General features: G+C 42.3%; 1 protein-coding gene across 2 annotated transcripts; it reads right to left on the reverse strand.

Moving 5' to 3' along the window:
• Window positions 1-309: 309 nt before the first annotated feature.
• On the reverse strand, window positions 310-11,294 carry LOC103177319 (T cell leukemia homeobox 3). Of its 2 annotated transcripts, XM_042339998.1 has the most exons (4): window positions 10,678-11,294; window positions 8,212-8,449; window positions 1,450-1,650; window positions 310-443 (listed from the first exon to the last, which is right to left on the reverse strand). In XM_042339998.1, the coding sequence occupies exons 1-4, from the start codon at window positions 11,111-11,113 to the stop codon at window positions 407-409; spliced, it is 912 nt and encodes a 303-aa protein (XP_042195932.1). In that variant the 5' UTR covers window positions 11,114-11,294; the 3' UTR covers window positions 310-406. The 2 variants fall into 2 exon arrangements, with proteins under 2 accessions (XP_042195932.1, XP_042195933.1); XM_042339999.1 differs by lacking the exon at window positions 310-443 and having other exon boundaries at window positions 1,440-1,650.
• Window positions 11,295-13,052: the final 1,758 nt, after the last annotated feature.

The following is a 13,052-nucleotide window of genomic DNA, read 5'->3' on the forward strand; positions in this document are numbered from 1 at the left end:
GCCCTGCCAATCAATAGGAGAGAATCAGCAATCTTACCATTTCATGATCGCTCAATATTAATGATATATTCAGACTGGGATTTTCCAGGACTCACTGTTATCACTAACGTTGGCATTAAACTGTCAGCCCAGAGAAACTCTCAATATATTTCAGCGTGTGGACTGTGCAGTGCTATATGTCTGTGCAAGTCAGGAGCATCAATCGGATTTTCTAAAGAAAACAGACTTTTATTTACACACTTTCGTAAGTACAAATTAATAAGTGTACAGCGTTTGTTATATACATTATTTTACCATAAAGGAAGGTCTTAAATGGTGGATTTATATGTGAATCCATACATTTAGAAAAAAAAAATCTCAGTCGCATGCTTCCTGTACATCACGGGGTCTGTCCCTCACACACAGGTCACCAATAAGTGTCTTCAATGGATCGTTCCAATCCACTTGGAAAATAAGAAGGGAAACAAACAACGAAAATATGTTTCGATAACGAACTGCGAGAGAAAACGGGAAATAAAGGGCGTTTTTAAGTTAAATTTCTAAAAGGAATAAATACAACTTGTGTAGGTCCACGTCCTCACTGGATTCACCGCCCCAGGTCTCACCCAGTGTGTGTGTGTGTGTGTGTGTGTGTGATCTGAATGGCTCATCAGCCGACACAAAGTCAGCTGTATTTCGGGGTATTTGGGTGTGTTTAGTATGTGTGTGTGTGTGTGTGTGTGTGTGTGTATGTTGGGGGGGGACTGTCAGTAGAGTCAGTAGGGTGATGGAAAAGGAGGCTGGTTATTTGGGAAAGCTGTAATCCCAGACAGTCACAGTCCATCTCACACACACACCCATCCTCTCCCACCTACAGTTTAGCATGTATTGGGCTCCCCTCCTTCACCCCCCCCCCATCCCACCCCCCCCCCCCCCCCCCCCCCCCCCCCCCCCCCCTCCTCCCCATCCACGAATATGGGTTTTGTGCAGTGAATGCAACCAGCATTTCACAAGAAAGAAAAATGTTTTAAATTCTTTCCTGAGTTTTTTTTTGTTGACAAAAAAATTACATGGAACACAAACGGCCAATGATTCCCACTCGGTGTCCAATGTGTTGGAACCTGAAGCCCTGACCGTGGAGCCGCTGATGCAGATACACCTCCAGACAGACCCCACCCCCCAAAATAATACAATATATTTATATGAGACATTCCGCGTTGGTGATTTCTCCTTTGCATTGGGCTCTGGATATCCTGTAAATGCGCATCTTCTGTCCACACCACGAAGGCGCTGGTTCAAGCAGCTTTAATCCGGTGGTGCTCGTCCTGTGGCCAGGGATTTCTGTCTTAGGATTGTTTAATATATTATTAAAAAAAGAAAGAAAAATTTTGGAGAGTTCTGGTGCATTCGGTCGGTGGCCGACCCCCCCCCCCCCCCCCCCACCCACCCACCCCCCGGGCTCATACTAACGAGGTGACGGTTGTAATCTTGGAGCCATCCTCTGCCCAGGGCTGCAGGTTCTGCAGTGCGTACAGGGAAGAGTTGTGCAGACACAGGGGGTCGGGCTGGATGGATTCGCTTAAGGATTTCTGAAAAGCATCGTGCTGCAATTGCAGCATCAATCTGTTGGCCTGCTGTCTCTCTGCTTCTCTCTCCTCTGCAGTCTGTCGCCTGCACCCAAAGGAAGAAACAACAAGCGTTAGAGAGAGAGAGAGAGAGAGGGAGAGAGAGAGAGAAAGAGAGCGAGAGAGAGAGAGAGGGAGACTCCGTTATTCTGGTCGTTCAGCCCTGAGTGTTATTAATAACTATTCTCTTCTATTGCTCCATGACTTATAAGGTCCGGCGTGGGTTGTCACTCATGATTCCTGGAGCTCAGTGGTGGGAGCACTCGCCTCGCAAAGGGAGAGGACCTGAGGTCCACTCCCAGGGCAAGTTTGGCAAGTGTCCTCACTCCACTCCACTCCACTCCACACGCCCCTGTAATGGGGGGGGGGGTCGCTTTTCAGGGGGTATTAATCCCTTCCAAAAAAATAACAACAGCAATGTGGTGGCTCAATCCATGACTGTGTGTGGGAGGGACACTGCTGTGCACAATTGGCTGCCGAGTTTTTGCCCACAATATACAGTTCATTCACTTTCCAGTGTATTCCAGTGAAGCACTTTGAGACGTCTATGTAAAGCACTATATCGAATGCAAGGATTGTTATTAAAGGGACTTATTCTTCCACTGCAATCCCAGAACAGGTAACCCTCTTAGGCAGCCTAACTAATTCTAAATAAATGATAACGTCGAACAAGTTTAAATCCACTTTTCCACCGGATATTAGCAGGATCTTTAATCAAGATTGAAGGCCCAAATCATGATGGAAACCAATCAATCTCACTTCTTCCCATTGTATAGAATCCCCCCATCCTCCAGCAAAAAGGTGTATTCGTTGATTTACTTCCCAACAATTCTGCGCATTTAATTCATCAGGTGTAGATTTTCACAGTAGCTCTAAGCAGAAAAAAAAATATATGCGTGTTATAATGATTTCTCTTTAAGCGTCTAATTTATTTTTCAGCCAGTGAAGTGGGGGAAGAAAAAAGAATGATCAATTTACTTGAGTAGCACAAATATGAGGGAGGATGGGAAAGGGCTGGAAAATTAAATTAATGATGAAGAGATAGTAGGCAACAGAGAGAGCAGGGCAAGGACAGTGGGTCCAATAGCCTTTATGTTGAAAATTGCTATACTTCTATATATATATGTGTGTACAAGGGGGTAGGGAAAGGCTGGGAAAGGTGCTTAGAGAAGCCAATAAACAGATTTCAGCAGTCAAACAAAAGATGTTGAGGCCCCTTCCGCCTGTTCAGGTGGACATTAAAGATCCCAATAGCACTGTTCCAAAAGAGAAGGGAGTTGCTTTCGATGTCTTGGACAATACATCTCCCAAATAAAATGGATCATTCGCTGATTGGATGTTTGTGGGACACTACTGTGCTTAACCGACTGCCGCGCTTCCCCACACAAAATACACAGTCACTCCACTTCACGGTGCATCTTGTGAGGCACTTCGAGACGCCTCGACAACGTGATCAGGCGCTATATCAAATGCAAGGATGATTATTTATGACATGACACATCCTGTGTCGACGTCGTGTGTTCGTTACATTGATATGAAAAATAAAAGGCAGTACTAAGACTTGTGGCTGCGTGAATTAATGTGGATTTAATTTGGAAATTGTGCAGAGGGAAATCTATTTCCCTGCAGAAAAGGGGCTGTTTTGGAAGGCAATGGTTTTCACCAGGAACGTGTTCAAGTGAATGAGAGAACAGTTCGGTATATTATTCTTCCTCCAGTGAAACAGAATTCAAAATGAAAAGTCAGATGTGTACTGAAGTCTATTTATCGCCCAAGTGCCGTATTGACACAATCCTGTAACTGCACCAGCGACTTCCAACATGTCCCATTTGTGACACACAGACTGACTCTCGTGTGTGTAAAAAAAAATACTTTGAATCTGGAATCGAGTAAAGTCGTAATTCAAATCGTTTCAACCGAATTGATGTACTTTTTGGTCATTTTATTATTGTGGCCTAATTGGGCATCTTGTGTGGGCTGCACACGTTTAATTCACTAGGATGTAGATTTTCACAGTGGCTCTGTGTGGAAATGATAAATGAAAATGTATTTGTGTTATAATAATAGGTTACACGGATCAAGCAAAGCCCTGTAACAAACTTGCACAGTCTCTGAGTGTCCCCCTCCCTCCCTCCTCACTCCAACACCACCACTGTCAGGTCGGAGGCTATGCTATGACCAGTGGCTGAGAACTGGGACCAGGGAACACATCCTGGAAAATGTGCCATTTATTTTACTGATTCGGAAATCACAGACACACAGCGACCTGGTCCTTCCACTTGGCCCATCGCCTACATTCTGGCTGTTTATTAGACGGCCTCTTCGGGATTTAAACTGTGAATGTATTGAAACATAAATAAATACCACAAACAATTCCTATATATGTTGCATTTCACGTTTGCGTGAACGTTAAGGGTTTCAGGTGTGGTCCCGCAGTGCCCGAAATATCTAGAGATAATTATTCTGATAAACTATTTAATTCGTGAGCCCAAAGATACTCTCGGAAACCTGTTTAACCACAGGTTACACTGACTAAACCCCTAGAAAAACGCTCCCCAACCACCCCGACAGCCTCTGGGTGCGGGTAACACCAATAAGCTTTGTCTGGCACAATTACAATGATTTTAACACAACATTCACAAAAATTATAACCAACGGATGTGGTTCATGTTTGTTATTTGCGTTGGAGCTGTTGGGAATGGGGTGGCTCTGGCTGGTTTAATGCTGGTCTCACAATTTTGCTCACAATCTTTCAAGTATCGCTTTACACCTTTCAACCTTTGACAATGCAACTCGGCTTTTATCCTTTTCCAAGACCATTTTATTAAAAAAAAAATTTTTTAAAAAGGCGTAGTAGCATTTGCAATGGCAGTGTTGTGTTACAACAGCTCCACTTGCCAGCAGGACAACGTCGAGAGGCAACACCTCGAGCAATAACCTTTTGTTTATCCCGAACCACCAGTCACAGTATCTGTCTCCCTGTCCAAAGACAACAGGAGGAACGGACATGGGTTCAAGTCTCGCTGTGGAAGTGATTGCTAAATAAATGAAAGAGATCTCCAATGCTCTGCCCCGTTGCTCTGCGCCACTGATACAACAATAGACGGCAAACACTGAACCCGGGGCAGCGATTGCTGAACACGGAGAAGAAAACCTTTTTGCGGAAATATGGGAACAACGAATACGGCTAAATTTGGGAATCTCCGAATCGTGTTCAGGTAACACGTCGGGTTATCTGCTCACCATAAAGGCTGATTGTATATGTCGGACAATATCAGCCGCTAATCGTTTAAACTCGCCCCTGGCACACAGTAATGCCCTCTGGTGCGAGAGAGATCCCCCCACCCCCCCACCCCACCCCCCACCCACCCCCCCTAACTGATTAAGTTAGAGACTGAACCTTTTCAAAAGCGATCTGTTAACCAATCCGCCCTCGCAAACCCCACACACGTACTTCTTATCGTGTGTCCTCTACATTGTAATGTATTGGCATTAAAATCTCTGCAGGTAAAATAATCTGCTGATAATGCACATCGTGAATAAGACACACACACACACATACACACAGTCACCAGATCAAATGCACCAAACACACAGGGTGACGAGAACCTTTACCACAGTTTTCTCATTTGCAAGATATTAAAATATTTTATGTGTGTTGTAAAATATGTGTGTATGTTAAATATATATTGTCTGTATCTGTACAGTACGTGAATTATATATCGTCTATACGTGGAATATATTGTTTTTGAGTATATTATGTGAAATATATAGCTATGATAGAAATGTATTCGTGCAAATATGTAATTTCCATATCCTTATGTAAATTGCGTGAATTATACCCATGTACCGCTACAAAAATAAATTCATTTCGGCTATAAATATTTACATATAATTAAAGTAATCCATTGCCCACTGTTCTTTCTTATAGATGCATTCTGTGGGAAAAAAATATTTGCTCATTGTCAAATCGGAAATAAAATGCTTTAAATTTTTTTTCCGTTGTGTGTATATATATATATAACTACATATAATATATAATATACATATGATATATATATAACTACACATAATCTGTATATATTGTTCAGGGTGACCAAAAGTCGTGATACCATGACAATGACTAATAAATCTGGAAGAAATGATTTTTTTTAGATAATAGGGTGGCTGAAAAATAAGATTTTTTGGATCTCTCTGTATATTATTCTGCTCGGACTTTGTTCGGGTAAGACACGGGTTAAATTGTCTGCATTGTGGCAGTCTCCTCCGAGCCACACACACAACAAAATCCAATCCTGTCCCGAGTTAAGGTTTAAACTGCACGTTTACATCTCGTTCAGCACTTTTACGAAAAAAAAACGCCTGTTACATCCAAACTGGAGAGAGGCATCAAAAGTACATTTCCAGGTCACAAATTGCCGTGGATCAGATTCAAAATGTCAAACACAAGATCAGAAAAGAAAGGGTTTATTTAGATTGTGGTGCACACACACACACACACATACACACATACATACACACATACATACACACACAAATACACACACACACATACATACACACACACACATACATACACACACACACATACAGACACACACAAATACACACACACACATACATACACACATACATACACACACATACATACACACACATACACACACACACACATACATACACACACACATATACACACACACACACACATACACACACACACACACACACATACACACACACACACACACACACACACACTGAGCTGCAGTAACAGATTACTCAATAAAGCCGCCGCCGCCGCCGGAGTGATGTTATTACATGCGCTCTCATCTTGTCCAGAATCTATTACCCCTGACAGACCAGTGTAAGCGGGTCATTCCCCACTAACGAGTCATTAATGTCAATCCAGCATGCACAAGTAGCTCTATATGTCTAAATAGATTCTCCTTCTGCAATAAAAAAAATATCTGTTTGTGAATTATATTTTCGCAGCTCTCTCTATCCATTGCAGTCTTTAAGCATTAAGAGTTGCGCCTCTCCTGGTGCCTCTGTGGCCCACTGTTCAGATTTACTCCCCAAACACGAGAGCTCCACAGAAATCACTTGCACACTTATAGTGATGCATTTTAACCACGAGACAGTTGTTGTACATTTCGTTCATAACAAAAAAAAATTTACGCACAGATACAGACTGAATTCTGTTGGTAAGAACTGTGGTACATGTACACGCGTGTGTCAGGGAGGGTTTATAAAGATGGGGAGGACCCCTGGGCCGCCCTTCTCACACAATGAGGGGTATCGTCCTTCACGACTGATAAGTTATAATGGTGTCAATCGTTTCTTTCATTCACATTAAATTATTGGAGTGAAATTCTCGGGAAAGTGCGAGTTTGGTTCGTGTGTCCCGACCCTAAGAGAATATAGGCGTCTAATATCCACACAGACACACACACACACACACACACACTCCTATTTCAAAGCAGCGACAATTAATTGTGTATAACAGTCAAATAAGCGATCATTACTTGTGAAAAGTTAATTAAAACGGAGTTGGGGTGTAAACGCTGAGTTAGTGGCAGCGCCGCCCGACTCAATAATTAAATAAAAGTAAAATGGCACAAACCAAAAAAGAAACAAATAAAGTGCAGAATAACCCAAAACAGAGTCAGTGCGTGTGGTCAGTGTGACAGACAGTCAGACACACGGGGACAGGAGGCGACACTCAAACACCTTCACCGAAACCCCATCACCACCGGTTACATTTATCTCACTCTCATCGCTCTCTCGCTCTTTCTCTCCTCCCTTCTCCCTCTTCTCACTCTCCTTTCTTCCCTTCTCCATTTTTTAGATATCTTTTCTCTCTCCTCCCTTTTTCTCCTCTCTTCTCTTCTATTCCACGCTCTCTTCTCCGTTGCCTCCCTCTCTTTCTCTCTCTCTTTCTCTCCCTCATTCTCTCACTCTCCCCGTTTCTCAACGAAGCTTTTATTTCCCCACAAGAAACTAAAACACATCATCATCACGGGTTAGGAACCCAACTAACTCCACATTCAGGGGCCGGGAATGACCTTCCCAGCGATGCCTCGCAGCACAATAACAATAACACATTAGAAGTTACTCCATTAAGGAAATAATGTTATTTTACATTTAACCTCAGCAGTTGCCTCTCTGCCAAAGGCTATTTTTGTTGCTGTATCAGAAACACGTACACTCCAGGACACTGAGTGGGACACACACACTTCAGACCTTTGAGTCCTACTTTTCTAAATACAATTACATTCCGAGTGGCTAAATATTTGGAAGAAATCTCAGGCTTTAAGTCTTTCTTAGAAGGTAAACTATAAAGCGTGTTTTACGTGTTATTATTTTATTTTTATTATTATTATTATATAGTCATTGCATTTGATATAGCGCCTTCATCACATCTTCGAGACGTCTCAAAGCGCTTCACAGAATATAATGTAAAGTGAATTGACTGTATGTTTTGTGGGCGAAACGCGGCAGCCGATTGCGCACAGCAGCGTCCCCACAAACAGTCGTGGATTGAGTGACCAAATTAATATTATTATTATTATTACAGTGATACACTGAAGTGCGCTGTGCTCACCTCCACTTGGTCCTCCTGTTCTGGAACCAGGTCTTCACCTGAGCGTCTGTCATTTTGAGGGACTTGGCCAGGGCGGCCCTCTCGGCCGACGCCAGGTATTTCTGACGGTGAAACCTTTTCTCCAACTCGCAGATCTGGATACGGGTGAAGGAGGTACGAGGTTTCTTCCTCTTGGGAGGGGTTCTGTTCTGGTACGGGTGCCCGATCCTCCTGGTCACTGTGAACGGCGTGAGAGCCGCTTCATAGGGGAAACACACAACAGAGCAAAGTCAACCACTGCTGGTCACCACTGTAAAACCACCCTTATCACAGACAGACCATTTTAACACCGTAGGAAACTCTTCAGCCACCAAATCTGTGCCAGGACTACAGCAATGTTTTAAAAAATATAAACACACACATATATACATAAGGAAATAATTTGTTTGGTTTAATACTGAAACATACTTGTGTTATTATGACCTGGAGATTATGGATAAAACTATCACACGAGAACGGCCTAAGCAGGGTGACAGACACCCACCCACATACCCACACACACACCACACACACACACCCACACACACACACCCACACACACACACACAGTCGCTGGCTTCACAGGTTAGCGGTGACTCAAACTGACAACAAGTTTTGAGCATCTCACACTCACTTTAAATGAAAGGCAATATTTATTATATTTTTATTGTGACATTTCAGGTGCATTTCGTTTGAAATTTCTGCTACTTGTCAGCGGGAGAAGCGTTTGTACATGTATTTGGGAAGTGACTGGGTGTTTATAAACGCCCAGGTCTGACTCTCAGCCCAGAGCCCCAGTGCCAGGGGCACAGGGACAGGATATCTGTAACCCACTCAGTTACAGGGGGTATTTATTTACCGATGATACAATGACAGCTCTGACCAGGGCTCTGCAGCACTCACAGTTTGCTGGTCACTGTGGTCAGTTTAAATTTGCTTTTTAGACAGTTTTTATTCACTTATGATACAACTCACTGAGACACTTGGTGGCATTCACCGAGAGCAGGTGACTGAGTGACTGTGTCTCAGTTTAGGCGGAACAAGGACAAGGCTGGAGTGAAGCTACAAGTGGAGTCGGACCAGATCAGGGCTATAAGGACAGAGGATTCTCACCTGATGGGGCACATTTAACGCACCTGAAAGCTCCTTCTCGTGTGCAATTAGCTGGCCCATGATTATACTACACAAAAGGCCGCATTATTGAACCACATTATCGTCGATTTCTGCAAAATCGCCCCAAATTAAATCGAGTGCCGGCGATTTTTGTTTGTTAGAAAACACGAATACGTTGTTTTTTAACTGCATCGATATACTGATGCACTATATCACGTTACTGGGGTTATTTTAAACGTCTTTTGTGTGTGTGTGTGTGTGTAAAAAAAAAGAAAGCTCGCTTTGTCTAGAATGTAAAACATCCGCTCAGAAAATAATCAAAACATGAGAAAAAGAATAATCTGAAAAAGGTGAATGGCAGATCGGTTAGTTTTATTGCTGGATGTTCTTTTCCGCCCATTCTGAGAGCAATTGAAACAGTTGGGGGTTCCCTCATGTCAGGCTCAGAAACATTATATTTCGGGCAATGCGATCTTATATTTGTAACCTTATTTTAGAAATAATTAAAAGGAAATTCCTTTCCTGTATTCCAGGAAAAAAATCACAGGCAACAAAGTGGGAACCTCACCGGGTAACTAACACCTGTCAGCTTTTCCAATTAAAAAAAAAAGAAACTATAAACTGCAGAACGTGACTGCGAAGTTGCAGAAAACAGCGGGGAAAACACACATTTATTCTACTTATCTCTGCGCGATAATTACAGAGAAAGAACAAAAAAACGTCGAATTGTCGCGGTTCTAATTGTGCCAGAAATTACATTACAGGAAACACAATATTTAAACACTTGTTAATTCGGACTCGAGCTCTTTCTTCTACATATGCATATATCGTGTAAGATAGATAGATAGATAGATAGATAGATAGATAGATAGATAGATAGATAGATAGATAGATAGATAGATAGATAGATAGATAGATAGATAGATAGATAGATAGATAGATAGATAGATAGATAGATAGATAGATAGATAGATAGATAGATAGATAGATAGATAGATAGATAGATAGATAGATAGATAGATAGATAGATAGATAGATAGATAGATAGATAGATAGATAGATAGATAGATAGATAGATAGATAGATAGATAGATAGATAGATAGATAGATAGATAGATAGATAGATAGATAGATAGATAGATAGATAGATAGATAGATAGATAGATAGATAGATAGATAGATAGATAGATTTCGTGTAAAAAATCATTTGGAAAAAAAAGTCTAGCCGTTACATTGGTTTATTTTATATCGATAACAACTGCAATAATAAAATCATGTGAACTGTGGGCCCGTGAGTGCTGTGTCCGGGGCTCGGTCCCACCCTCCGCTCTGTACCTGCCAGTCTGTCCTTGGCAAAGCGCCGACTGCTCTCCATCCAGGGGAAGTTGAGGCTGTTGAGTCCGGCCACACTGCCGATGCTGGGCATGGCTGGCATGGTGGGCATGCCGCTGCCCACTGGGCCGTGGGGAATGGGTCGGTGTGCGGGGACCCTGATCACACCAGCCGACGCCAGGCCGTTCACATTCATACTCAGGTTAACACTGTAAGATCCGGGCAGACCGGTCGGGTCCTCGTATGCCCCAATACCCGGGAAGGCGGATGCGAGAGAAGAGTATGTGCCGTTGATGGGACTCCCCAAGTAGCCAGGCTCTGATATCCTGCTGCTGGGCTGGAGACAGCTCTCCTGGTCGGAACTACTCAAAATCTGATCGATCCCGAAGCTGATGGGTTCGTGCTGAGGCTGTGTCTGAGTGCTCCCGGGCTGATCCATGCTCGACACACAAGGCGACTTTGGTGCTTTTTTTTTTGTCAAAACAAAAACCTTTCTCCTGGTGCTACGAGCTGGACCTTGGACAAAGCGCCTTGCCACTAAGACACATCCATAAGCCGGACTTGGGTCAGGTTGGGCAGTGCTGATGGGCAACGAGAGGAAGCTTCATCACTTTGAGCCCAGTCCCGCACAGCCCCAAGTCGCCTTCCTCCAAACCAGCTCCCAACCGGCTCAGCCCACACCGTGATTGGCCGGCGCCTGGCAAATCCACAGCAAAGGAGGGTTTAAGGGACCGTGTGGATTTGTCAGGATTTTTCAAACAAAAAGAAATAATTCGATGCCAGCCCCTTAAAACAGCAAAAAAAAAACACCACACACACTACATTCAACTATTATTTAACACAGCGCATAAATATAAGAGGTAAAAAAAAAACCCATCAGTGCAGAGGGAATCATTGGTTTTACAACGTAGAGGTTTAAACTCAATGCGCCTCATCTCTGTGGTGTGTTGCCCCCTTAATAGCTTTTTTTTAATCGAAAATTAAAGCTCCGAAAGGCAGCATTGCCCGAACTACACTTTCTTTAAATTCAGATATAAGCGAAATTTAAATATAAAAAAAAAACAGCACTCGGCTTCGTAATTGTTATTGTGGTTAATTTCTTAAACGTTAGTACCAGAGTTGCAATTACAGGCAGGATCACAGGTCAGTTTTATATATCCAAAGGTCTCTTTCTAATTTGTTTTTTTTTTGTATAACCGATCTCCAGAAGAAACGTAACACCGTGTGTTTAGTAAGTGCCTCGCCATGAAATTCAATCGAAAGTAATTCAGACGGATGGTTCGTTCCTCATCTTTAATTCTAATCAGCTTTAGATGGAACTCAGAGAGATAAATAGACGGAATACAGTTCTGCACATTAAAACATCGCCATCACACACATTTCTGGGTCTGGAAACTGATTTATTCTGTGTGTGTGTGTTTTTTTTTGGAGGGGGGGACCAAAAAAATGGTTTATTAAAGACATACCGGAATTTGGCAACACTCCCTAGCGACCCCCAATATGAAGTATAAGTGTTAAAAATCAAATAAGGTTAGCCTGCAATCGTTTAGCCGTACATTTACTTAGCTCTTTATAAAGGAAAATGAAAAGAGGGAATACAATTTTGCATTAATAAAATCATCATTTTATCAGCATGTGTTAGACCCATTCAGTGATTTTATAAAAAAACAATAACGAGATACAGGTTATTAGTTTCTCAGAAGCTTCCTATTCAATTACACAAACATGCTGAATAATTTAAATGACGGCAATAAAACAGCACAAAACAGGCCCTGCTTCAAAAGCCATCTCTGTAATGTGGTGATTGCTGGGGCTTGGTTGGCTAAGTGGCAGAAATGTCAGGACTTTTAAAGCCACGAAGTGTGATATTCCCAATCACTCGGAAAGAAAACACTAAAGCAAATAACTGAGATTCGGTACTTTAAGGAAATCCCCAGAAATATGCACATGTGGGCGAAAGCCCCTTGTATTCTGGCAGGAATTGCTCAGTAACTCCCCCTTCACATATAACGTTAGTTTAGACATTTAATTCGGATTTTTCTCTCCAGAATTTGATGTGTTATATGCAGAAAATCCACATCCACCATCAGAAAGATGTGTGGTATTTTCTCCCCAGATGATCAGAGCTGCTCGTTCCGGCTCTAACTAACCTCACAATCTACGATTAAACACCAGAGTTTAATCTTGTTAAAGAAGAAGGCACTAAAGCTTCCGTTTCTAGACGAAATTAACGCATTGTGCATCCATACTCATTTATTTCATCAATATTATTTAAAAACTACTGTATTCATACGTATTGTAGCTATTGTGATTTAAACCTGCATTTTTAAGCATGAAACATAACACCCTAAGGACATCAATCCAGGCCTCTGTATACT

This window comes from Callorhinchus milii, unplaced genomic scaffold (genome assembly GCF_018977255.1).
Source record: "Callorhinchus milii isolate IMCB2004 unplaced genomic scaffold, IMCB_Cmil_1.0 Scaffold13, whole genome shotgun sequence".
NCBI lineage: Eukaryota > Metazoa > Chordata > Chondrichthyes > Chimaeriformes > Callorhinchidae > Callorhinchus > Callorhinchus milii.

Coding starts and splice junctions, on each gene's coding strand:
- LOC103177319 (XM_042339998.1), bottom strand. CDS start 11,113: ATGGATCAGCCCGGGAGCACTCAGACACAGCCTCAGCACGAACCCATC. Junction 8,450..10,677: donor TGCCAAGGACAGACTGGCAG/GTACAGAGCGGA, acceptor TCCCCTATGAAG/CGGCTCTCACGCCGTTCACA. Junction 1,651..8,211: donor AACAGGAGGACCAAGTGGAG/GTGAGCACAGCG, acceptor CTTTGGGTGCAG/GCGACAGACTGCAGAGGAGA.